The following is a 27,835-nucleotide window of genomic DNA, read 5'->3' on the forward strand; positions in this document are numbered from 1 at the left end:
CAGTGACAAGGGATAATTGTGTCACTAGTGACACGTACAGAACTTCTCAAACCCTCCCACCGACAAATTTTAAGTAAATGATTGTGCACTGTGATCCCCAGCATCAAAACTGGATTGCCATCTTTGAAAAGCTCCTTAAGTGGCAAGCTTTTCTACCTTAAATGAAAACCCCAACCTCCCCATCCCCAACACACAAGAAAACAAGCAAACAAAACCACACACCCCTGAAACATATAAATAAACTTCACAAAGCTATGTTTTGGCCTTCTTTGGACGAGTAAACCATGACAATGGCTTACAAGTTGGCTTCCCATGTCTGGATCTTCAGTGAAGTAGAATTCAAGATGGATAAAGCAGTATAACACTCATGTCTCTGTTGATTTCACATTACAAGTAGGAAGAGGTCGATAGCTTCAATGTGATCACTAAGATTCAGAACCATCTGGATGAAATAAAACAATTTACAAAGCTTCTGCCATGCAGTATTCTGTGATGCTGGGACTCCTCCAAAAGTTAACTCTAGCTTGTTTACCAAAGTTTCACATCAAGATTCTCCTCTTTAATAATTAGGAACTTGAACCTCTCTTCCAGTTCCATAAGACAGTCACAAGATTTTGACCTGTGACATTTCCGGGAATGCAGTGGTTGTAATGACCGTATGTTCTTACCCTGAAACTTCCCTGGAATGCTGAGCTTGCAGGACATGAAGCAGTATCATCTTCTAAAGCCGTAGGTCTTTGCAACAGACTCTTGTATTCCACCACTCTTTCTACTGTCTTGCCGCCACTCCTTCTGTCCTCTTTTTCAAATCTTAATTTCTGTCCCATTTGCTCTTTGCACCACTCCACCCAGACAAGATGTTAGGGTCTTGAAGCAGCAACCTCTTCAGTGATCACGTTTGCAAGATAATTCATCATTGGTACTACTTTTTAGGACCATTTCCAATGAGGAATACCAAAAGAGGTGTAGGAACCCATTTTTGGCTAGAAACAGTAGCCTGTGGCCAAACAAATCTTTTGTTGTTGCTGAGGTATAGATACAATTCTAGACTGCTCATATCCACCGGACACTGAAGAGACCTCTGTGCTTTCAGAACTTTTACAGTTCTGAAAAGGAGCTGCATTACCCGTACTTCTAAAAGCTGAAGATCTGCACACAGTACTCACATCTGCTGGGGCAGAATGTCTCAGTTGATCACTTCAATCACATCTTGCACTGATATCCTGTTTTCAGCACTAAACCACCAGAGCAGCTTAGAAAATAGACCCTGACCAGTGTTTTTTCTGTGTTGTTCTCTCACGTTGATTCTCCAGGGTGCAGGTGGTGAGCTCAGCCTGCAATGTTTCCCTCAGTAGAAGACTGACATCACTCTTCTCTGTAGAGATGTGCATTTTCAGGAACCCTTGATTAACCTGGTTCAAGAGATACTGGGGAACAAACAAAGCCAGAATGTGTTTCTGTAAGGCTTGTTTCTTAGGAGAGCATGCTGAAAATACAAACTAGAAATTAGAGGCTTATTTCTTGTGATGACTGACAGTAAGTCCCTCTTGCTTCATAATCTTCAAATTGTTTAAGCCATACTCCCATGTATGCCAGTGTTCTCTTGCTTGCAGTCCTTTCAAAATCTTGTACATCAGCATTTTTACATCATTCCATGTCCACTGTGAGCAAGTTCTATCCCAAGTTTCCAGTCTTTTACCATTACTCTTATTTCCCACAGGCACATGACAGTCTGGGTGCATGTTCTCAGCTTATGGGGATGAGACACCCCAACAACTCAGTTTACATTGAATAGGTCTTTGCTACTCCAAGTCCACACTACAATAAAGAAAGGCATAACATTCCCGTGATGCAGCTAGGCAAATTCAGCACAGAGCAGCAGCTGCAACAGTGTTATGTTAGCCTACACGCATAGGTGCTTAGCATACTACCTGAAGCTTAGCAGTGAGTGCATAAAGCTGACAAACATGTGGAAGACAGTTTAGCCTGGGAAGGTAAGAAATATACTGACTATGCATCCCTCTGCTAAATAGATATACAAATATTTAGGTGTGGAAAGCATAATTAAAGCTTCATGCTCTAAAACATTTCTTTATTCAACTGTTCGTTAGATAAAAATCTCAGGAGATCATTCAGCATATAAAGAGAAACACAGCTACAGACATAGATCTGGCAAATGCAAATAACTGAACTACTTGGAAAAGCAACACATTAAAACCCCCAAGCAATATCCATACTAAGAGGCTGGAAAGAATAAAGCATTATACTTACAATAGACAGTCTTGGGTCTCAGGGCTTTTTCTTTCTTTAATTATGAAGATGCAAGTCATCCCAAAATAAAATAAGAAAAAGAAATTAATGTGCTGCATGATTTGAAGGAAAAACCCCTGTACTTTCTGAATGAAGCCTTTGCAGACAAATTACAATACAGGCCAAAGTTTCCATTAGCAGATAGGAAAAATTAGAGCCTTTATGATTTTCTGCAAAAGCTGGAAGTACTGCCAAAAGTATACTTACAGTTAAGGTTAATTTCAAGAAAGCCTTGGTGTTAAGTTCTAAGAGATGATTATGGTTTGAAACATATCAAGGATGCCAGACAAAACCTTGGTTTTTGCATGGCTGCAGCTTGTAAAGTTCCTAAAGTTTGAAAAACCATAGTTCCAACAACAACCAAGAAAAAAATGGAAAAATAAGCTAACAAAGAACAGCTCCACCACCATATAGGGCGGATCTGGATAAACCTCCAGACAAGCCAAGTCTCCTGGAAGTTTATTCATATCATGAAGAACAGGAAAAGCAGCTTTCATCAGCTGAATTCAGGACAGATCACTTTTGGAAACATCTCGGAAAAAGAATTTAGTTTTCCATTTCAAAAACCTGGCTAAAACCAATAGTGACGCATTTGGAGACTTTTCTGGCAAATAAACACAAACTTCCCATTTAAAAGAATGAGAAGTGTCATCCTTCTACCAGAAGGACAGTTGTTTGCTTCTGAGCACTCGATGGATTTGAGTGCTATATTTTCAGCATTCAGTGCTGTGGAAGAGATGTTGCAGGTCGGTGTAACAGTTCAGTAAGAGATAAGACTGACACAATAGGTGTTTGTTCAGGAAACAGAACAGTTCTTCCACACTAGTTTTAAAATGGAAGTCACCTAAGTGCCAGTATCATCACAGGTGAGTGGGTGGTGTATGAACTCAGCAGGATTTTGTAAGCTTGGAATACAGGCAGTCTGTCTGGTAGCTATCCTGCCAGGAGCATTTCTACTGTGTACAAAACCACCTGTCATTCTGCTCCAGTTTTACAATAAACAGCTGCTAATACCTAACATTTCACAGACATGCAGAAAACATCAGAAACTGTGAGCTGCCATTAAAAGACTTCCTGACCATTTTCAGACAATTCGGATTGCACTTGGATTACTGCTTTAATATTCAAAATGTTGTTCCACAGCTGAGACTGATACATCCACTTTACTTGTGATGTTTTCTGCTTATCTTTCAAGTGGTCTTAAGGAAAAAAAAAGCAAAACTACATCAGGAATAAAGATTCTCACACATTTGGTAAGAAACTTATTCTCTGCCCAGGGCCACGTGTCACAAGCAAGTTACAACAGCTGTTTTTGAGTTAAGACTGTAAAAAGTTAGAGTAACTTTTAACAAAGTGTCTAACTTTGAGAAGCCACAACTCAAAAACTGCTGTCTTTCAGGGTTCAAGCCTTCCATGTGCAGTTCTCCAAGAGCTACTTCTTAAATTACTTTTCACACATTTCAAGTTCACAAGTTATCTAACAAAACACTGTTTCACAGTTGTGTAAACATCATTTACTTCTTCCTAAATATATCTGAAGTCACATAAACTAGATATTAGCAATCTATACACTGAAAGCATTTATTCTAATCATGTGAGGTTGACAATGTCTAGAGCTCTACATTTTAAACTGGTTTGGAACATGAGAATAAACTGCAGAACACAACAGCATACTAAACACTTCTTGAGGCAGCAAATATAATGGCACAGCAAGTTTCCAGTACCTGAAACCTATGTTAGCACTTCAAGTATCAAAACAAGTGTCCAATTGAAATGTTCTTCCAAGCACAGGTGATTTTAATGCCATATCAAAGGACAGGTAAGTTGTTTGTATTTCAGATTTTCAACCACCATTTCTGATGTGCAACAGTGTTTTCTGACCAGCTTACCATAATCACTGAAAGTAGTGTTCAACTGTTCTCAAACTATATAATAACAAGCCAATTCCAATTTTCCAAGAGCTAACAGCTATATGAAAAATGCACAAATGCTATTGTTGATGTCAATCCCCCCCCACACTCATTCAGCAACACCAGCACAAAGCCCATCTGTATGCAGCTATGCAAAGATCACAAGGCACTCAACACAAAATATACACAGCCTCGTGTATTCTGTGGCCATCCCAGTCTGTTTTTACATCAGTACTCCTTGCAGGATTCGTAAATTAGGCCTCAAATTATCAGCACTAGAAGAATTAGATGTGTACACTGTATACTACTCTAAAACCCCAGCTCAAGGACACAAGCTGTCATCTTCATCAACACTGATATCAGGGAGAAATGCAAACCCTTGGCACAACAACAAAAAAAACACTCAAGAATAGAAACTAAGTGAACTCTACAGAGAAGTAGACTGTACAGAATTAAATTATCTAACATTTCGTAAATTAAGCAAAGACATGAGAACTTGCATGTTTGAGCTTCATATACCACTGAAATCAAACAAATAACTTGATCCTTCCCATTAGATCACTGATCTATTATTCAACTAAAGCAGCTACTCAGACCTGTTAGGAAAAAGCTGCTAGATCTTCACAGCAAAGTACAAATGGAAAAGGCTTCAGATAAGAAAACCCCAATCCAGTAACAAACTGGAATGTCATTACAGACATTTACTCAGAAGACCTAAAAGTTGCTTCTACTTTTTTTTTTTTTTGAAGTCATCCATTTTATTCCTACCCCTCCAAATCCATCACACATCAATCCAAGAGGTTATAGAGCATCTAGCCTGCAGAGACTAAAGACACAAGTGGAAATTCACCACCCACTCTTGTAAGAACACTGACTTGGCTTCATGTACTAAGTTATTACCTTCCAGTACAGTCAAAGGAATTCCACCAGGCTTTTGGTACAGGCTTACTCTATTTTAATTTTGGATGCAACAAAATATTCTGGGTGAAAGTAAGAAGAAAACTTCTGACTGAGTAGGATGCCTATACTGCCACAAAAGGACTGTGGATTTCCTGTCTGCTACTTACATTTTCCCTTCCTGCAGCATTCCCTTTAATAGGAGCATTTACACTGTCAAACACCCAGACTGAGAATCAGTACAGAATCTTCCTAAAAATCTTGAAGTGATCAAAAGCAACATTCCTGGAGTCTTATTAAATAAGAAGTGTAGCACACATGAACTAGATTTCAAAACAAGTCTTTGTTTAGACAATGCTTACTAGTAAAAATCTCCCTAACTATACAAGCAGTGCATTCAATACCAGTCACCTTAGAGGCATGCTGAGATTTAGAAAGATGCTGCCTAAGCAACCAGAACATAAAATTCATTTGGAGTCAGCAGTACTGGTATACAGGTGAGCAAGCTGGTCAACAGAGAGGTGAAACATGGAAGTATGGAGAAGCAACCTAGATAAATGTCTCATGTATCTATCCAAGCCCCAGAATAACTAAATGACACAGCTAACAAAACACGACACAAAAACAGATGTACAGAGTCAACTGAAGTATCCCTAAAAATCTTTAAGAGTTAGGCTTCACTAGTGCAGCTGCTCAAAGTAATGTACTTTTCTTGGAAGAGCTATAGGAAATGCAGGCCAAGGAGATTCAGCTCACACGTGGCAAAGTGTTTCAATTTGTTTCTTGGATTTTTTCCTCCCACAGTGACTGTCTTCCTAACAAAGCATTGTGTCATGTGTTCTTTAAGGTTTCTCTAGCAGTTGACAAAGTACCTTCACCACAGCCATTTTAAAAATTGTTTTTCTGAAAGTTATCTGACAAGTCAAAAAATAGCTGGTTTGGCTAGTGTTGTGATTTCAGTGGAGAATTACCTCTTTGTGTTGTCAGGACATCCTGTGGTATTACTCTGAACAATTTTGAATAATTACTCTGGTAAGGAGCACAAAGCACTGTTCTCTATCAATGTCTAGCCTGTATCTTAAAATGAAGAGAAACTCAGGACTTCTATAGTTACTTCAGGCTTGGTGATACAAAAACTTCTCTGTGCATCTCAAAGAATCCTGACCTTCTGCCATCAAAATACATAGCGAAGTTGAAGCAAAGAATTAGAAGTAGTTGAAAACAATGATGGGATCTTGAAGACTTATTCCTACAGAAGTGCTGTCATGTGATCTACCAGGACCCCACACGAGCACTAACAGTTAACCCCAAATAGCAGCCCAGTTTTCAACTTGCTCAGCATCAGTTCACAACCTATCATTAGCTCAATAAAGCTCAAAAACATAGCCTAGCACACACTGATTTCCAGGAACAGAAGGCAAACAACATGCAGATTTGCAGGGAAAATTATCACTAGTTTTTCCAATTTAAAGGGGAAAAACAGCAATAATTCAATTGCTATGAGGGTTAGCTAGGAAATAAAAAGCAGCAACCACAAAACCAGAAGACCTTCTTGCATCAGCAAGAGCATTTGGCAGGATATTAAAAATACTCAGTACTGTGCACTTCTGTTGGATCACCGGAGAACTCTACAACTGAATCCTGGGAGAAGTGTTTGGAGAGCCACTGACTCGAAGAAGTATATGTCAGCAGTATTAAAGCAATCAGCAAGCACGTAAGGACATACAATTAATCAGTATTGAAAACCAATTAGTGGGGAGATGCCCTTCATCTACAACTGAAAGAAAAGGGGCATTCAAATACTTAAAAACATTGCAGTTAGGTTTGTAGTGTTCCAGGAAGAATAAAATTAAAGTGTCATTAGGAAAAAGAGCAGACATTTAAGTACCACACCACCACCATCTGATGACAGCAATCACAAGTAACAGGACAGAGCAGACAAATGAGCATGCCTCAACTTTTTAGGCTGAGTGTGGAGTTTTACAAAGACAGCTATTAGCCAAACAACAGTCAAAAGTTCGAACAGCATTTGTAAAAGCCCTTTTTCCTCAATACATCATCCCAGAACACTCCAGTAGTTTAAGCAAAGTAAAGCAAAACACAAGGACAGACAGTAAATCAGGAAGCTGCTATTGAGATGCTCTAAACAAGTGAAACCATAGCTTGGTAGTTAAGGTTACACAGCTCCTGTACAAAGTGTTAGGATATAGTAACAGCTGTTCTAGGAGTACAAACTCCAGGCAAGCCAGTTTTCTTCAAAGTACAAACAAATTCTGCAGACTTGGAACATCAAGCAGTACTTTCATCAACTACCCCCCAAGTAGAAGTTTGTATTCTTTAAGCATCTGTGACTGTGTAATTCAAGAAAAATCAGTTTCACAGTTAACAGAAGTTTACCTTCAGTTACTACTAATATTGCAAATTACATGCTGAACAGAACAGAGTTGACATGCCCACCACAAAATCTTCTCCTTAGGAATTTTTAAGCAAACAATTATTACAGATGCACCAAGCAAGTTAGAGAAGCACTTAAATACACACAAAAACAGGTACTGAACTTTGCAAGAATCCCATATTTAACATTAAATTTACATATAGGCATAACATGGAAAAAGGTTACCTTTCTATGCTTCGCACCACGGTAGTGTGACTGAAGACTTATAGAACTCATACATGGAACTTTACAAACCTAGAAAGAGAAGTTGAAAGCACATCTTCAGTTATGCTGTGGGTATTTTGTAGCCAGCAAGTTGTATGAACTAGAAATAAACCTACTCCTAGAGCAAGATTTTCAAGATCTTCAATTTAAACAGCACAGTCTGCATGACATTAGGAGCAGAGCACTGAAATGGTCTGTTCAAACAGTACTTGAATGCATACTGAAATATAGCAGGTGGTATAAGAGCCTACCCATCCCCTCATACCTCCACTTGTTGGATTCTTAGTTGCCTGAACTCCTCCAGCCAACAGAAAGGGATGATCATACATGATTAGAAAGGAATAGAAGCACAACTGTGTTCCAGAGTAACTGCAACCCTGTTCACTGTTATACCAACAGGATCATAAAAAGTATAGGACATCATATGCATTTCATTAGGATCCACAGACCAACACAATAATTGAAGAGGACACAGATCTACAATTTTTACCAAGTTTAATTATCAAAAAGCAATGACTAATATAGGCTAATATTGTCAGTGTTCTTGACATACTGTCCTGTAAGTTCACCGCACCAGAAAACAATTCAGTACTACCACAACACATGATATATGGAAACTTAAGTTCTGACACAGAGAAGCATGCCTTTAAGAGCCTTTAAAACCGTAAGAAATAGCTAACAGAGATTTAAAAGACAGCAGCAGTTAAGAACCACTACACTACACCTGCACCTACTCAAACACAAACTGCATTCACAACACCAGACAAGCAACTGGCCAATTTACTCTCCAGCATTAACAGCTTCTCTCACAACCCTGCCACGCTGCAGCTGGATTAGATCTGCCCAACCTCCTCGGAGCGTGATTTTTCATGCCTGAAGACTGCATCTCAGTACGCAATTCTGAAAAGCCACCGAGAAGAGCACTCACTTCACAATAATATATTTTTTTCTCAGGTTCCGGCTTGGCATCTTCTGGCTTAACATCTTCAGTCACGGCGCTCATCCTGCAAAACCGGTTCAGTGCACACAATAAAAAAAAAGAAAAGCTACCATAAATAGAGATACTGTTTAAAAGCCACGCTCCGGCGAACAATCGGGGCCGGGAGCCGTGCCTCGGTCGGATGAATCCGGTAAAGGAGAGGGATTTTTTTATTATTATTATTCTTTTTCCCTCCCTCCCCGCGGTTACGAGAAATAAATAACGTCCTGCCCCGCTGGGTCGCGCTCCTCGAATCGTTCCACGGAGAAAAATAAAAATAAATTAAAATAAAATGTTAAAAAAAGGGGGAAATAAAGGCAGCGGAGGACAGGACGCGCCCCCCCGGGCTCCCTCCCTCCCGCTGAGGAGGCGGCGGTACCTCAGCGGGCCGGCCCCGGCCGGTAACGACCCCCAACGGCCGCCGGCACGGGCGTCACTTCCGCTTCCTGCCCGCGCACTGAGGAGAGGCACGAGCACGGGCGCCGCCGCCGCGCGCCGCCACCGTTTAACGGCCGAGCCGCCCGCCCCAGCCAATCAGAGCGCAGGGCGGCTGCGCGCGCGGCCCCGTTGCCGCCCCCCCCCCCCTTCCCTTCCCAACCGTTCTCCTCAGCCTGCCCCGGCCGGCCCGTTAAGGGGAGGGGGAGGGGAGGGGAGGGGAGGGGAGGGGAGGGAGCACAAACTCTCGTCAGGGCTTCGCTTTAAATGCAAATCTTTAGAATTCTCTTTATTTATTTCCGACTGTTTTAACTTTACACGTCCGCGGCTGGTAAATAAATGTAAAATATAATTTAAGAAATACACGGGAAAGGTTCCTCTAAAAGCAGACGGAGAAAACAGTACAAAAAAAAAAAAAAAAAAAAAAAAAGAACCAAAAAACAACACAAAAGTGCACCTGTTTTTAACAAAATTCCAGAATATAAAACCCACGTTTGTTTTTTTTTTTACTGCCTGCTTTTATTTATCCCGCTACAGATAGCTCTCGGAGTCTATGATAACTGTACACAAAGCAGCACAAAGTGCACGAAGTGGTAGGGGTCCCACCACGGGTTATCAAAAGTGTTTCCCTTCCTGGCTATGATTCCTCAGGAGCCGTCCAATTTGCTTCCCCGAAGCGAGCGGTTAGGGTGTTGTGTGCCGAAATTTTCGCCAGCCTTAAAACTAAGCGGCGAGCCTGCCCAATTTGGGGGCAAACCACATGTTACCTGCACAAATCGGTAGGTTTTCGTGCCATGTTTGTGCAGGTACGTTGTTCCCTTAATCTTTGGGATCGAGCAATACCCATTTTTAAGGTAAAAAAACAAAACAGGTAGGCCAAAGATGCTGGCAGGTCTCCGTGCACTTTTTATTTTATCTTGTTCTCCACTGTTTTGGTTTAGGAAGTGCCATTTTTCATAGCAGGTTTTGATACCGGGTTGTGCCCCCTTTTTTTGAGACAAATCGCATTATTTGTACTAATGATTTTCATGGGCATCTCTGTAACAGTCAGAAGCCTTGATACAAAGTCACATTAAACCCCTTGGTAATTCTTTGCAGTTCTGACCTCAGAACCTAAAAGGGACTCGCTGTACATTTTCAACAGTGCTTCCATACTCTTCTTTTTAAAAAAATTACATATTAAAAGTGCAACTGCACAGTGAAAGAATAAATGCACATAGGAAAATAAAAATAAAAAATGAGAGGAGCAAAAAGGGAGAAAGCAGGCTCCTACATCTTTGAAAAGAGACCAGGTCTGAACACAAAAGGAATTGGCGGTGTGTACTTACAGACTTAAACTGCTGGTGGTAGCTCACAGCTTCTTGGCAATAGAGCTGCCTGAATAGAGTACGATTCCCCAGCAAAGGGAGTTTTTTTCTGTTTTATGAGATGTAATTACACTAAGACTTCTGCCAGTACCTTTGTCTTATTCAAAAGGAGCAGGGGAAGAAACAGGGCATTGCACTTCTGCATAACATTGTTCTTTTGGCAAAACTTTTAAAGTGTGCCTGAGTAAAAATAAAGCTACGGAGGCAGAAAGCAGAACGGGTGGAGGCTGCAAAGTACCGTCCTATAAAGTCACAAAGGTAGAAAAGCTAGAGGAAGAAAAAGGAGACGCTTTTTGATAGACACAGCTACCTTTAAGGACAAAAGTGTTCTTTGGCTTCGTTAAGAACCTGGGAAGAGGTGAAGGAGTGTGAGGAAGAGCCCTTTCAGAAGAGGAAAGGAAGGCTGTTGGCCACGTAGAGGAAGAATCATCCAAACTATGATGAGAGTAGCAAGAAGACTTGATATGTTGCCGAGAACTGAGATAACTTGCATCTTTTTGGAATTATTTCTTAGAAAGACAAAAATCAAAATGAAAACAAACCACAGTGTTGCTGCTCGCCTCTTCTTATCTCAGATTTAAATCAACAAAGGAAGGATGCGATGCGAAAGTTAAAAAGGAAGAAATTTGGTTCAGAAAGGAGAGCGATGGGAAAAGGAAGGGCGAGACCAAGGTGTGCCCTACAAGGGGGCAGAATGGTGGTGAAATTCCTGTGATGAGCTCCTGTGCAAAATGGAGATTTCTAGCCCAGAACTTTGTCTGCTTTTTGAGATTTGAGATTTTTAATTCATTTTTTAATTAATTAAATGGAGGCTTCAAGCCTCCTAGAATGATGTTTTCAGTCTGACTGAGAGACACATGCTAGCACTGAATTACCTCAACCCAATTTCTTTTTTCAAGAAATTATGTTCAGGTTGAAGAGTAACAAATTCAGTTTTGCAGAAAAAATAAGGACATGATTCTGGAGTACAGAATTATTGATAGCAGGTAGAGAGTTAATGCTGTAGTCACAGAACACCTTGACAGTATGACATCATTCAGTGTGATCTTTTTTCTCCCAAAAAATTGTCTTAATAATGTTGTTTTACTCTCCACCCAAACACTCACTCAAAGAAAGCCTTTGCTTAAGGCAAGTGTTTGAATATGCATATGAGAGGAGAGGAGAGGAGAGGAGAGGAGAGGAGAGGAGAGGAGAGGAGAGGAGAGGAGAGGAGAGGAGAGGAGAGGAGAGGAGAGGAGAGGAGAGGAGAGGAGAGGAGAGGAGAGGAGAGGAGAGGAGAGGAGAGGAGAGGAGAGGAGAGGAGAGGAGAGGAGAGGAGAGGAGAGGAGAGGAGAGGAGAGGAGAGGAGAGGAGTACTTTTTGTCTTTTTACTATATTTCTTAGCATGTCACTGATGATTTTATTCAGTGCAGTTAAATGAAATACATACTTCAAACTACATTTGAATTTATAACTAAATTCAAATTCAAATTAAAGAAACTGGATTCTATCTCAATTTATGTCTGGACATTTTTTAATTTGATAAAACCTGTAATATGATAAAATTTTATCAACGTGCATTCAACATAGCAGAAAAATTGCTGGTCATATATGACCTGCTTCAGATTTCAGGGTATCTGAGAACAGGTTTATATGAGCAAAGCCAATACAAATCTAAAAACTAAGAATATCAGTTTTGAGAAAATGTGGTCACTCAATTTAGAAAACATAGCTGATGGGGAAAAAAAAAGCAATGTGAAAAGTGAGAAGGAACGGGAGAAACAGGCATGGTACATTTTAAGGGGAAGAGAAAAAAAATATAATAGCTTTACAGGAGAAAGTGTGTTTATATTGGCAAGGATACGTGTCATCTGTGTTCAAAGGTCTACTTGTCAGGATGGTAGGACATAAACTACTGGTAGTTCTCTTCCACAAGTTTTGTTCAGCTAAATAAAAGCCTTGTGACTACAGCCTGAGTGTGGCCACCTGGAGAGCTCCTTTTCTCACTGTGCATGTTACAGAAGTCTGCTTCAATCATGACAAGTGATTTCACAGAGCATTTTTGCAAGGCTTAAGAGAGGGAGAAACTCCAGGGGAAGATCTTTTTTTGTAGTGAGAGAACAGAATGAGAAGACAAGAAATAAAGGGCAAAGGCTCTATATACCTCCATCATACTGAGTGTGGGTTTCTTAGTTATATGACACTGAAAGAAAATGAATTAGGTGGGTTTTCTGACTACCTGAGCAACTTATTATTTCATAGGCAGGAGAAATGGTATCTTTTTACAATTTTAATTAAAATATCATACTCTGTTAAGACAAATTAATGGCTTTTGTGAAATAACTACCCTGGGTGAAATTGTCCTACGTAAGTTCCCATATGGCTTCAACAGGAGTTAAACAAGGCTTCCAGGCAGCAGAAGCTGATTTTAACCCACAGACTATTCCTTGCCTCAGGCTTGATGCCTTCCACTGAAGTATTTTAAGTGGAATACTTCCACTGAAGTATTTTAAGCATTATGAATTTCCAGGAGAATTGCACATGCCCTGTCAATCTGAATACAGTACTGAGGATCATCAGCAAAAGTCTTTCTGAACTGGCTGACGCACAAATGTCAGGCCTCCCTATGCCATCCAGAAGAGATTCAGTTCGAAGGATTTTAAGAATCCATCTCTATGTTCTAATGAAGGGCAATTAAAACATTACTGTATTACAGTCAAGTGGTAGGAAGCCTGTCAGTCCTACAAAGAGTTCAGATTCTCTTCAGATTCTCAGAAAAGCTCTGTTTGGGCATCCCAATCTAAAGGGAATATGAATTATTGATAGTGTTTTCTACAGCGGAAGTCTGCCCCAGTTTCAGCCGCTGGTGTTAACAGCATCAGAAGCAGCAGGAAAATCCGCTCCATTTACCTCACAAGCTTAAAAACACCAGAATTAAGGAGTTTGTTCTCTCGCCAGCTCCGGAGAGTGTACGGCTGAAGTCTGAATGCTGTCATCAGTCAGGTGCTAGAAGGCATCAGGCACACACTGGGGAAAGAAAGGCATTTCTTTTGGCCTGGAAGCTCCAAGTTTGTGTCAAGCAAGCAGTTGAAGGGGCACTTGTTCTACAAGAAGAATTTTGTCGATGTCACGATAAATGCGTTGGGAGGCGCCTAAAGCACAAGGGCACAGACCCTAGGGCTGTGCTTGGGGGTACAAGTACCACTCATTGAGGATAAAAGCTGAATGCCACTGGATGAAAACATCCTGAACCCTACCTCTAAGCCTTTTTCATGTGAGACCAGGAGTAACAAGTCAGTTAGAACATAAGTGAGACAAATTCAGACATGATGCATGGCATAAGTGTACATTACCTTACATTTTTCATGGATTCAGACTTTGTGGAAGGGTAAGGAAGGAAACCTGACCACATTTGCACAGGGAGCAGTTAGGGAGTGACATCTCCTTTGAAGTGACACATTAGTTCGTCCTCCTAGAAGAAGGCCATTACACCTCATGTATCAGATCAGCTTCTATGTGCAGAACCTTCATCTACCTTTGCAATGTGAATTAAGAGGAGTAAAATGTGACTGGATTTGTTGGGAGCCTGAGAAAAGTAATCCCAGCCACAAGAGAGCAGAAGAGCCTGAGAGTAGATGAAGTTACACCAACAAAATATCATTTTTTCTGTAACAGAAAGATCTTTAAGAGAACTTATGTTGTTAGCATAAGCTACTTCCACACTGGAGAGAGAAATTGGGCTGGAATAGTTCTCCTTTTGTAGTCATGCACAAATAACTACTTAGGAAGCACTTCTAAGCACAGACAAGGCATTCAGTGGCAAAGTCCCCTACAAAGTTGCAGCCGGTGTGACCATTTTCAGCTGTGCAAAATGGCATCAGCACTTCCAGATGAGGACAGTAGTGTTTTACAGTCAAGTTACATCGATCCAAATGAGGAGTCTCACTTGACGTGAGTACCCAGAACGATTGTGTGATTGGGCTTAATGTTATGTGAAGGGAATGGTGATTCACCTGATCGTGGTGTAAATTCCACCCTTACAGCCTCACCTCTGAAAGGGGCCTGCTGTTGCACCGTACCCACCGGTGAAAATACTAAGGCAAGGAGACCAAGACAGTCTCAAGTAAGAGGCAGCACGTAGCCAACAGGGAGCTGATATACCTCAGGCATAAATAGAGATGTTCTCCTGGCTTGAGTGTGGTCAGCTGGGTTACGGCAGATTTAACTTGAGCTGCAGCAGGATATTATTGCCCCTCTTTCTCGCCCACTCTTCCCTCTCTGCGGTGAATACTGCCGTGTGCAGGACAGCCATCAGAAGTTTAGTGAGTGTCTCCATCATTTCTGTGTAAAGTGCAGCATCTCAGATCAAACCATTGTCCATAAGCACAGAAGTGACACGCGGAGAATGCACCTTGTTTACTGCTGCCAACTCTAACGTTCAGGCAGCGACTTCTACCAGATTTGGAGAAGAGCAGGCTCCCAGGTGCCACTCCTTGTGCAGAACCATCCCCTTACCCGAAAACTACACTTAGCCCATGTACACATAGCATCAGGGAGAAATTCATGCCACTTCGCTGGCATGTAAAGCCATGCCTTTAGTGGCTAGTAGGGATAAAGACAATATAATCATTTATAACATTTTGAAACAGAAAACATTCATTATAGGGCTTCTTTCAGAAAGCACATATACATCTAAGCTTTTTTTATAATGATGATTTTTTTTATATAATTGAAGGCGATATAAAGTTGAAATAGTGCAATTTTAAAACAAAAATTAGTGCAGGAGTCAAACTACAACGACAACAATAACCAAAACAGAGTTGTAGATTTGTTTTTTTAAAGTGGAAATAAATGACTGTCTGGGTTCAAAGGAAAGCATATGGATCTGTTTTCAAAAGCACTTTGGTGCATAAATCCAGTTGGCTCTCCGTGAGCTTAAGATTTTCTTTTGGGGATGAAATGAGGTTGCTTTTGAACATAACATTTCTAATCTTTGCGTGGGATTTGATTTTTGATGTCAGGTGATGATGACTAACAAGCTGTTATCAGTCAAAGAGATACCATCAAAATTAAAAGTGCATTTCCTTTGTTAACGTTACAAGTGAGAGCAAGGAAAATAATTGGAGAAATATTTTCTTCTCACGTACATTTAAAAGCCCTTTGTAGCTCTTTTATGGAAGTGGATAACATCCCATTGTTCAGTCTTTCAAACAGCAACATGAAAGCCTGAAGGCTTTAAAATGGAAAAATATGTGTACTAAAACAGTCTTGTCAAGGAAACATGGGAAAAACCTCAGTTTGAAGGGAAATAACTTCTAATGCATTTTATGAATGGTGTTTTCTCTGAATTAATGCTATCCTTTTATGTTAAGAAGTTGGGTTTGGGAAGCCCTTGCCTGTTGTCATTAATTTAATGTTGAGATAAAGGAATAGCTGATGCTTCTTATTAGAGTGGCTAAAAATAAAACCAAAAAATCTCCAGAGGTAAACTTCTGGCCACACTGAACCATAAACATTTTGTCTTTCCACAAAGGCATCACTTCAGCTTGAAAGGAAAAAAAAAAAAAAGGAACAAAGGCAAGAAACAGAAATAGCTAGACCTTGTTACAGAACTGCAAACAAGAAAGGAAGGATGATGAAGACAAATTAGCAAGTACACCTGTGCAATAATAACTGATTATTTTTCTGTATCTGAGGTTTTATCTTTCTTTCTTTTCAGAGATCACTAAGAGAATGGCTGTGTGTAAAGGTGTGAGGGGGGGTATGCATCTGTGTCAAGTTTTTTTCCACACACAGAAGCACACACACACGCACACACACACTTAAAATCTTTCCGCTGGCTTTAAATTTTGGTAACTCATTTAACCCAACTGGAAGAGACTCTACAATTTCTTCTTGCCTGTAACATTATAAATATTCCCAATGCTATAAAATCTATTGTAAGAATGTACATTCAGTGGGTTTATGAGGCACAGGACCTGCTAATGTGTTTTCAGGGAAGCTCACATGTGCTCGGTTCTGTCCACTGCTGGACAACGGTGGGGAATCCAGGGGCTCACGCTTGATTGCTTGAACCAAGCAGGGGTTTTTATATTCACATGGCATTTTAAAAAACTCATTACTCTGCTCTTTCTCCTCCCCTGGACCGGGGCTGTAGAACTGGCCGTAGCACTCGGAGTGAGGCAGGTCAGGCAGGCTTTCCAGGCAGGTGGAGGAGTTCTGGGGGCAAAACGGGGCCACCTCTCTGTTACGCAAACCCTTGCAAGCTCTGTTCAGATTGAGGTTGCTGGGATGATTTGCTACGATGCATTGCCAGTTATGCGGCGTGTAAAGGCAGTGCCTCGGCTTCTGGCAAGGTGACGCTTGCTGACAGAGGTCCGGTTCTGTTTTAAGGTGCACCCTGTTGGGATAGCTGAACAGCTGCTTCCTCGCTGCGCCGTTGTCGTCCATCCAGGCTCGGTTTTGCGACGTCAGGTAGTTATCAGCGATGTTTTCCGAATCAGAATCGTATTCTGTTTTGATAGGCATATCCAAGGGAAACGCTGCATCATAGAGAGGCTCTGAGGATATTAACGATCTCTGCAGTTTCAGGTGGTCTGTAGCGTAGCTCTCCACAGCGCGCTGCTGTAAGCCTGAGTAAGCCTGACAATTTTCTGCACTCCCCCAGTGGGAAGGACAAGTTGATGCTAAATTTAAGAAACTTTGGTCTCTGTTGTAGAATGATCCAGCTCTCCTGTTTGAACACGCATTCATTCGCTGGTTCATAGAACAAGAGCCTGAGTTTCTTAAAGTCCAGCTGTTGTTTGTGGTGCAGTTGTTTTGAACGCCTAAAACTGATACATTGGAGCTGAGAGATTCCTCTTGCATGAAACACTCACCGTTTGTATGAGGCTCAAACTTCACTTTTATATTGTCTTGCTCGTTTTTTACTGCTGTCCAGTTAAGATGCTTTAACTGGCCCAGGGTTTCAATGGCACTGTTATAGGAAAATCCGTCCAGGTTTCCTTTCAAACTGGCAAAACTGCTTGGTATCTTCAGTTGTTCATCTTCTTCCCTTTCAATAACAGCAGGGAAAAAAAAAAAGGTCAATAAGAGGTTCCTAAATGGATCTTTTCTGCGATACAAATGGAGTGGTTTGACATTTATTATGAGCAATATTTTGTCTTTAATTTAATATCTCTTACTGTTGTTCATATAAACTTTGTATTTGTTCAAGATAGAAAAGTGTTTACATGCATCTGGGCATCACTGTGTGCACAACTACCTTTCTGTGGCACTGTTTCATTTAAATTATGACACACATCTACTCAGGCACACAGTTCACAAAGACCTCAAATACTGTGGAAGATTATGTAGGGTATATGGTAACTACCTTACACTGTCATTATTCTGTTAAAATATATATAAACAATTTTTCTTGCAAAAAAAAAAAAAAGTCTAGAGATAGAGTGCAAATAGCATGTTAGATGAGATGTATTTTGTCAGCAAGGAATTATTTTGACAGATGAGAACTTTCTGATCAAAGCAATTTGAGCAAGAACCATGGGGGTCCTGTATTTAAGAATGAATAATTGTCATTAGATGAAATAAAATGCCCAAGTAAGTGTCCAGAATAGTCACAGATGTTTATATTTGGCGTAGGTTTGTTTCACATGTCTAACTTAATTCATATTGCCTTTCATTTGCCAAGATGACCAGTGAATTCATTTTCAGTGACCCACAGATGAAATACTCATATATATCTGTGAGTAACATTAATGGAGTGTCCTGTCCTAGTATTTCTGTATTTGATAAAACACTTCTCCAGGGTCAAGAATCTGCCTGGAATTCACAAATGTGCTAATTCCCAAACACGCAGAGTCCATGCTATGAATCTGCATTGTCAGAACAAGAGGTGGACATTGCAGTAAGGAACTGAGCCTAAAAAAACTGGATTGATTTTCAGAAGGCTTTTTTCTTATCTTGCTATAAAAACTTTTTCCTTGGGTAATGTAAACTCAATGTGCAAGTATAGGAATTTCCAGTAGAGGGAGTCCATGTTATTATAAAGAGAAAATGTCCCACTGTAATAAGCATACACTGAGAACAGAGAGTATTTTCTTTCTTTTTAAGTATTTTCAGCCCTTTGCTAAATATTATTATGGAGAGCCTTGAGACGCAAGCGATACGATGAAAGTTTGCTGCAGAACTAACTCTCGGAAATAGTCTAATTGGGAAAATAGATTGGACAATATGCACGTAGTAACAAAAGCTTGGGTTACAAAATCAAGAATTTTGCTGTGGATTAGAGAAACTTCTCAAAAGAATGTATGTTTCCAGGAAGACAGCATGCAATTTAACAAAAAGTAGTAGTAAGGATGAAAAAAACAGGCAGCATCTACTGCAGATGAGCAGGACAGAACTGAGTATCATCTGTGAAGCCAGCTCTTTTAACTCTTAACCCGTAGGAACTATTAAGCAAAAATGAAGGCTTTTAACCACTACATGTAAAATATAACCAAATCAACATCAAAGAGCTTGCTTAGTTACACAGAAAACAATTTAGAAGTAGAGACCTGAATACAAGAAACAGGCACATTTAATCTTCTCCTTAATAGAAGTTCATTCTCTCCTATGGCAAAATAGTATTTATCCCATCCCAGTAAAGGTAGAGTTCCACCACCTTCAGATGGGAGGTCCTCTGCTATTCTCCTAGATCCTGGGAGGTATGCTGCCTGCCAGGGATATCTACTGTGGAAATCCAAAGACTTTTTTAAATTTCTTCCACCTGCAAGGCATCCAAAAGGACAAGAACAGAGAGAGCGGACAAATGTGACCACAAGGCCAGATGGTGGCTATGTAAATCTCCTGGCCCCTGCTCACACAATCCACTTTCTTATCTCTTCCCTCAGACTGGCTTGAAGAGATACCTCAACGAGGCTCACAGGAACTGGAACAGACAGTCCCATAGGGGAAGGAGGAAAAGCCATTATGAGAGGAAAGGGGAAAACCCAATGGAGAAATCCTCTTTGAATGCATGTCTGTGCATATAGCTTCCATTCCAAGGCCGAGCCTACAGCCAGATAAATGTTTCTATCTAGAAACATACAATGAATATGAGCATCCCTGTTTAGATTATGTTTAACATCCACAACTAAAAACATGAACTCAACTGCCATCCACAAAGGAAAAAGAAAAAAAAAAAAAAGAAAAAAAAAAAAAGCTTAACATTATCAGATGTTAGGAAAAGTCAGGGCACTAAATCATCAAAGACACTCAGTTGCAAAGTAAAACAAAACCCCCAAATACATTTTTTTGTGCAAGAAAGCCAAGGCATATTAATAATAAAACAGTTTCCTTTTGAAGTATTCTGTTTTAAGATGTATGTATGCTCAATTTCAGAAGGAAAAAATACTGAAGAATGAAAACATATTATTTAGGATTATAACAACCATTTCATATGATACAAGACAAAAACAGATTTTCATCTGTTAATGAAAAAAAAAAAAAACAACAACTTTAAAAAGTCTTTCTCATACAGCTCTTTTCTTAGGACACTACAGTTTTTTGTTTTGTTTTGTTTTTTAAATCTCACACATAAAAAATACATTCATTTTTCTAAAATATGTTTTTTTTTGTTTTGTTTCATTTTGTTTTTAGTAATGGAAAATATACTTACTTTAACATTTGCTGCTGGGCAAGGACATATTCTGAACAACCACTTCGATACAGAAGTTGAGTGTTAGCTTGAACCCAGACCCAGTGATCTTCATTTGTTTGTACTTTGACTAGAGAAATGCCATTTTCTCCATTATTCTTTGCTATATAATTTAAAAGAAAGTATATTTTAACACAAGCAGTTTTAAATATCTTTTCTTACCTTATTTTATTTTATTTTATTTTATTTTATTTTATTTTATTTCATTTCATTTCATTTCATTTCATTTCATTTCATTTTTTTAGCTGATGAATGCTCACAGGTTTGTTTGCTTCCCTGGAATCATCAGCAGAGGAGAGTACAGGCTAAAATATGTCACAGAACTAGGCAAACTACACAATGGATAAAATTTGAAAAATTGAATGTGGCAATTAGAAGCTCATAAACTGTAATCAAAGATTTTTCAGTATTTTTACTTCATTGTCATTTTTCCCTCTCAGCTGTATAACTATAACAATAGGAAAACTTTAATGAAAAATGGGGCTAAGACAGAGGAATGGTTTCAAAGAAGTTAAAGTTTTCCAGCAGGTACAAAGGCTGAGTACAACTCTGGTCAAGAAGAATCTGCCCCTTGGAAAAGACTCACCATCAGAATTTTATCCATTGCACAAATCCAAAACACAGCATAGACTCTCATGGGATTGTCACATTCAAACACTGGAAAAGTATGAGTCAAAGCCGCAAGCAAATTTTGAATTTTATAGACAATATATTTTAATTTTCCTTCTGTTTTCTGATCTTTGAGGGAAGTAGCATTGGTAATATATTTTTCATTTTTCCTCAGATAAGGATAGATACAATCATTATTAAGGTTTTCATAAAATATTGTTAATTTCAATGCTGCCATTTTTAGGAAAGTGGACTTTGAATATTCTTATTTACTGTTCTTACTGTTTTTATGTGTGTAATCTTGGCATCACAGTATCATAGTATTTATGCCCAATGAAATAACAGATTGATTCAATACTGACTTTTGAGGTGGCTAATTATTAATTTTTTACAGAAGTTGTATATGAGAGAAACCCTTTCTCTCGTATATGGAAAACCTAACAGATGAAAAGAAAAAGCAAGGCTTTTTCTCCACAAATTGTATATAATCTAGAATTACTTAGCAGCAATTACTTACCTTTGAGTTGGTTTTCGGCAATCTGTAAAACATTATTGAAAGATGCACCTTCATGATGACTATTTCTTCCATATAATTCTGCTGCTTCACACAGACCTGAATTACCTTTAGAACTGGAGCTGTAGAGAACAGAAAATGTGGAAAATTCCTCATCAGTGAATGACGAAAAAGCAAAATTACAAATTATGAAAGATGTGATCTGCAAGCTGTTGACCATTAGCAAAGACTGATGGTTTAAACATATAATAACCAATGCAAAATAATTATCAATATCTTCTGCATCATATGGTTGCTCAAACTGGAATATGACTGGAATTCTGCATTCAATTAAAAGGAATAGTTATGTTTAGTAATATTCTGATTGCAATTTACTGTATCTGGAATAATAAATTTCAGCTTGAATTGAGACAGATGCTTTGTACATTTTGCTCTGCCTGTCATTCAAGGTACTTGCATCTCACTCACCAGCAATGCACTTAAGAGTTACCATGACTTCAATTTCCGATAATCATCATATGATTTTAATGGATTTCTTCCAATCTGTACTTCAAAATGCACATCAGGTTTTGTAAAGGCTACAAATCCTATAACATTTCTTTCCAAATTTTTCCCTTCATTAAGACGATGAGACTATAATTGTCTATATAAATTTGCCCACCATCCTTGGCCATCATGTTTAAGGACCAAACCAAATGAAACCCTGATGTTTCCATGTTTTTTACATAAATTGAATCATAATATAGATAAAATGAAATAGTAAATACATGAAGCACACTTAATTCCTGTCAAATCCTTGGCCATTGCCCAGTCAGTTAGTAAAATACAAGTAAAGTGCCTCTCTCCTAGGAGCTGAATTTTGGTCTTCAATTAATTTCACCTGGACCACTGAAAACCCAGCAAATGGAAATGACTTAAACTCTGATCCAAAGCCTATACATTCCATTATATTGGCTTTCCAGTAATTTAATTCTCGTCACAAGGATGTACGTGCTAGAACCACATTACACATCTGGATAGTAAATCCACACATACATAAGCATATTCTAACTAAAAGCCAAATTATGATACTCTGAGTCACACTGATGAGCGTTTCACTTCACAGTGATGGACCTCATTGTTATAAGGTCATATTTAACCAAATAAAGGAAAACATAATCCTAGCCCCAAACATCAACTAAAATTCAATCAGGGAAGAATAACGAAAATAAGTGTTAGGCAGGAAATGAGTCTGAACACAATCTGTCCTGATCTTCTTTGATAGCTACCATGTGATCAGCCCTAGGCCATTTAGTGCAATTGTAGACTTATGTATTCATAAGCCTTCTGTTATAAGATAAATACATAAACCAAATACATCTCATTTGACTCTCTTTGAACCCTCCCACAAGCCCACATTCAGTTTTCTAACATTTTCTTTTTCCTTTGTTGGTTACCAAAATGGCCAAGTCCAAATAATTGTGCTAGTGGAAGATATGGAAATTTGAGAATTCTCAGTACACACATGCTCCCTTTTCTACTTCTACAACTAGTAGAATGATTTTTTTCTTTGATAACTTCTGAAGATTAGGAAGGAGAATCCAGATAAATTATTTACTTTCTAAGAAAGGATTTTAAAATGAAGAGTTATTTAGCATCATTTTTACTTTTTACTTGCTCAGTAAACATAAAGCCCATAGCATGCTTTACTACATGATACAAGATTAATTTGAAAATACTTTGTATTCACTGCTGCTGCTTCATCAGCTTTGTGTTTTGCTTTCACAAGCAGGCTTTTCATCTTCATCTCTGTCATAGAAGGGAGAAGAAGTGGTACCACTATGCAGAATAAGGACAGCTGAGGTGGTAATACTGTTCCTGATGAGGACTTCTTCCTTTGTCCAAAAAGAAACTTTAGTTTGCCTTGAAACTGCATTGTCTGTTATAAAATAAAATTAAAAAAATAAAAAGTTATCTTAAGCATTCCATGTATAAACATTTAAAATGCTAATACTTGCTATGCCCCCTGTTGTTTAAGTAACACCAAAACCAGTTTTGAAACAGGAAGAAAGGAAAAAAAAAAAAAAAAGAAAGAAAGAAATTTTATTATCTTCATACAGTTTAAATCATGCAATTTCAGAGGCATGGTGAGTGACAGTACCATCAACAGTAAAATGAGACATTTGAAGCTGTTGGTTTTTTTTTTGTTTCCAGTGTGCTTAAAGCAGAAGTTCTGCATTATGTTCTGTTTGCCAAGACTGGCAGCTTATGATGGTGCAAACAGCTATTTCCTGCATGCCTCACACTGAAGCTGGAACTATATTTTTTCCAGGCTCTGTTCAGACCCATAATCTTCCTGCAAATGAGCATCTGAGACAGAGATTGCATTTTTCTATCTCTTGCTATTCCTCTCATTTTCTTTGCACATCTGTCTTTGCCATAAGAAGAAACAAGATTGGTCTTTACTAAGGAAATGGGGAAGTCATTTCTAGAAATGAGCCACCACTAGTAAGAATTTTAAGGAGCATTTAAAAGACTTTCTAGTCATTATTATTGTTGTTATTATTATTATTATTATAGAACCCTTTACAAAAGTGAAAAAACAATAATTACTACTCTTGTTCCTTAAAGTGAATCCTTTGTGCATAAATGCTAATTACGTAGAACCACAGAATGGCTGAGGTTGGAAGGGACCTCTGGAGATCACCAAGTCCAACCTCCCTGCTCATCAGTCAGGGTCCCCCAGGATTGTGTCCAGACGATTTTTGAATAGCCTTCCAGAGAAGGAGACTCCACAACCTCTCTGGGCAACCTGTTCCTGTGCTCAGTCACCCTCACAGTAGGACATTTTTCCTCATGTTCAGACAGGTCTCATGGTGAGAGGTGAGGCCTCACCAGGGCTGAGTAGAGGGGAGGATCACCTCCCCGACCTAACAGCAATGTTCTCCCAAAGGTGTCCCAGGATACCACTGGCCTTCTTGGCCACAAGGGCACACTGCTGACTCATGGTTAACTTGTTGTCCACCAGGACCCCCAGGCCCTTCTCTGCAGAGCTACTTTCCAGCACGTCAGCCCCCTACTTCTACTGCTACATGGGGCTGTTCCTCTCCAGGTGCAGGACCCTGCGCTTGCCTTTGCAGAATTTCAAGAGCTTCCTCTCTGCCCATCTCTCCAACCTGTTGAGATCCTTCTGAGTGGCAGCACAGTCCTTCCAGATTTGTATCATCAGCAAACTTGGTGCACTCTATCCCTTCATCCAAGTCACTGATGGGTAAATTAAATGTTACTGGGGACCCAGTATTAACCCCAAGGGCCACCACTAGCTATAGGTCTCCAACTAGACTGTGCCACTCATCACAACTCTCTAAGACCTGCCATTTAGCCAGTTCTCAATCCACCTCACCATCCACTCATCCAGCCTGCACTTTTGCAGCTTGCCCATGAGGATATTGCTCATATTTGGCATTGTCAAAAGCCTTGCTGAAGCCCAGGTAGACAACACCCAATGTACTCTCCTCATTTTTCCAGCCAGTTGTCTCATCATAGAAGGCAATCAGGTTGGTTAAGCTTGAGCTACCTTTGGTGGATCCACGTTGACTCCTCCTGATAGTCAACTTCTCTTCTTCTACATGCTTAGAGATGGCCTCCAGGAGGAGCTGTTCCACCTCCTTTCCCAGGGGTTGGGGTGAGGCTGACTGGCCTGTAGTTCCCTGGGACCTCCTTCTTTCCCTTTTTGAAGACTGGGGTGACATTTGCTTTCTTCCAGCCTCAGGCACCTCTCCTGATTGCCATGACCTTTCAAAGCTGATCAAAAGTGGCCTACCGATGATGTCTGCCAGCTCCTTCAGTACTCATGAGTACATCCATCAGGGCCCATGAAGTTGTGGATATCAGGTTTGCCTAATAATGATCTCTAACCCAATCCTCATCAACCAAGGGAAAGTCTTCCTTTCTCCAGACTTTCTCCCTGGTCTCCTGGGTCCAAGATTCTTGAGGCCTGGACTTGGTAATGAAGACTGAAGCAAAGGAGGCATTCAGCATCTCTGCCTTCTCTGCATTCTCGGTCGCCAGGGTCCCTGCCCCCATTCAATAGTGGGTTCACATTTTCCCTTTTTTCCTTTTCTTATTGATGTATTTGAAGAAGCCATTCTTGTCCTTAACATCCCTAGCCAGACTTAATATCAAATGGGTCTTGGCCTTCCTCATCACATTTCTGCATACTCTGAAAATGTCCCTACATACATCCCAAAGGGCCTGTCCCTTATTCACCTCCTGTACACCTCCTTCTTTTGTTTGAGTTGAAATGGTTGAATGGTTGAATGGTCGAATGGTTGAATGGTTGAATGGTTGAAACTTAGACTTGCCGCCCTTGTTCTAGGGCCAGTGCAAATGGAGACAGATATTGTCCGAAAGAACTTAAAACAAAAGTTTATCAATTCTTTCAACTTGAAATATTACAGCCTCCTTTTCTTCCACCAATCTTTATAAGTATTAATAAATGATTTTAGGTATTTCTTCTTTGAGTACAGCAAATGAAAAGTGTATCCTATCCATGATTGTCTGCAATAAATCTATTAATGTTCCAACATTTTTTATATGAATTAATATAATCTGGTACTCATAATTGCAGTTGTCTAAGTGAAATTATACTTACAAGGAAGCCAGAAGTACTGTCCAACAAGCAGCGAACTCGACAGATGAAACAACGAGTTAAGAAGGAAGAATAATCTGTTGTCGTGCTGTCATTCTCTTGTGCTTTAAACAATTTACTGAGAATATATTCTTCTCCTATAAACAACAGTGGAGGCAATATATATCAGATCACACTAAGAAATACGATGTTCTGTACCTACTTGAAGAAACTGTTATGGAAATTGCTAAATATTGTTTTATGGAATGGCGAATATTTAACTGTGTCATGCATAGACACATCTGCACATGCTCTGCCAAAAGAAAAAAAGGTTCTACAGTGGGATTCAGGTGAGTTTCTTTAGAAGCTTTGAATTCTGTATTTCGTGAGGTTTTGTGTTTTTTAAGGATGCAAAGTAGGGTAACAGATGCTACTATTTTTGAGATCAGAGATTGGAGACAGTACATTAGGAAAAGGAACAAAATCAGGAAAAATGCTAATGCAAGAAAAAGAATGAGCAATGGCTAATTAGCTAACATTCAGCTGTTGCCTCTTCAATTTTTAATGAAGTATTTGCCAGTTTTGGACTACAGGTGCATAGCTTTTGAAACACTTATTTCCCAAAAGACACATACAAGTATTTGCACAGAAGTATGAACTCAGGAATTGAAATTCTTCACTGTATATACTTAGGACAAAAAATCTAAATGTTTATAACTTTTTATAGCTTGAAATCTTCATGTACATTGTTTCGCTTTTTTTTTCTGCATGATTTCTATAACATTCTGCGAAGTTCTTGTGATGTCCGTAAGACTCTTGCAAAGCAAACATTCTACCAAACTTTGGAAATCTACCAAAGTTACATGACTGTGTTCCTAACAACTTCATAAAGGCTGCTGAAGGACTTATTGGAAGTTTCTCCCCATTCCCCACCTACCACCCCTCTTGAAAACAGATTATTTCATTTTCTGCTCATAAAATGCATACATTTTGCTGGGATCAATTCTGTGTAAAGTTAACAATTTCAACCCCATTGTATTTTTTGTAGTAGTGATTTCAGCTTTAGCTGAAATCCTCAGGTAGGACACACCTTGAGCATACATGTCCTCTTCCCATCCTAGGGAAATACAACTTCAGAGGAAAAAATGTATTCCTAAACCTACATGTTCTTCTGAAGAGTCCTATCCACATAACTTTACGTGGGAAAACAAGTGGCAGAAAATTATATCACCACTGTGGTACTGCACAGAAAAATTTTGCATTTTTTGAGATAAAATACTAATGTCTTGATCAGTGTGAAGAAAAGATTAGTAAAGATTGGTAGGATGAAAACTGATGTTGTTCATTCTGCACGGATAAGAATATCCGTAAGTATATTAGTCAGAGAAAAATAAAAGAAACATCAATATTCTAGCCTCAATAGCACACACTACCTTATAAATATCCCAGATCAGGAAGAAACATCATCTATGAAACATTAATATAATAAATGGCCAGAATTTAGCTTTCCAGTGAAGAATCTGACTTGAAGAACAAACATGGTTGTAGGTAGAGGGCTATTCTAATTCTGCAGTGATGCCTACGTTTCTAAACACTATATAATCCTACCTGTTTCTGTCTGAGCTTGCTGTCCAGACAACATCTGGGGAGGATTCATGGCCCAGTGCAGTTGTCTACAGAAATCCTGACGATCATCCACATGAATGTAATCATATATGTTTTGGTGCATTACATCGGTCTGAAAAAATGATAACAAACAATGTTTAATGTGTAGTCTTAGCAGGGCAGGCTCTTATATTGAGAACTATAGAATCACAGAACGGTTTGGGTTGGAAGGGACCTTAAGACCATACAGTTCCAACCCCCCTGC

At 39.4% G+C, this 27,835-nt stretch overlaps 2 protein-coding genes across 3 annotated transcripts in view; both read right to left on the reverse strand.

Moving 5' to 3' along the window:
• Positions 1 to 9,272, reverse strand: part of LOC311431289 (uncharacterized protein) — a 31,701-nt gene extending 22,429 nt beyond the window's left edge. Inside the window, exons 1-4 of the mRNA XM_084508640.1 lie at positions 9,135 to 9,272; positions 8,705 to 8,780; positions 7,738 to 7,806; positions 2,272 to 2,305 (exon numbers count right to left, since the gene is read on the reverse strand). Coding sequence (XP_084364766.1) covers positions 2,272 to 2,305; positions 7,738 to 7,806; positions 8,705 to 8,779 — 178 coding nt within the window. The 5' untranslated portion in view covers position 8,780; positions 9,135 to 9,272. The remainder of the gene's footprint in view (positions 1 to 2,271; positions 2,306 to 7,737; positions 7,807 to 8,704; positions 8,781 to 9,134) is intronic.
• Positions 9,273 to 11,911: 2,639 nt separating this feature from the next.
• AHRR (aryl hydrocarbon receptor repressor) overlaps positions 11,912 to 27,835 on the reverse strand; it is a 90,698-nt gene continuing 74,774 nt past the window's right edge. For both annotated transcript variants that reach the window (XM_084508645.1, XM_084508644.1), the window contains exons 6-11: positions 27,574 to 27,703; positions 25,990 to 26,123; positions 23,075 to 23,274; positions 21,360 to 21,478; positions 20,195 to 20,336; positions 11,912 to 17,590 (exon numbers count right to left, since the gene is read on the reverse strand). In XM_084508645.1, coding sequence (XP_084364771.1) covers positions 16,471 to 17,590; positions 20,195 to 20,336; positions 21,360 to 21,478; positions 23,075 to 23,274; positions 25,990 to 26,123; positions 27,574 to 27,703 — 1,845 coding nt within the window. In that variant the 3' untranslated portion in view covers positions 11,912 to 16,470. The remainder of the gene's footprint in view (positions 17,591 to 20,194; positions 20,337 to 21,359; positions 21,479 to 23,074; positions 23,275 to 25,989; positions 26,124 to 27,573; positions 27,704 to 27,835) is intronic.

Source organism: Aythya ferina, assembly GCF_964211825.1.
Source record: "Aythya ferina genome assembly, chromosome: 2".
Taxonomy (NCBI): domain Eukaryota; kingdom Metazoa; phylum Chordata; class Aves; order Anseriformes; family Anatidae; genus Aythya; species Aythya ferina.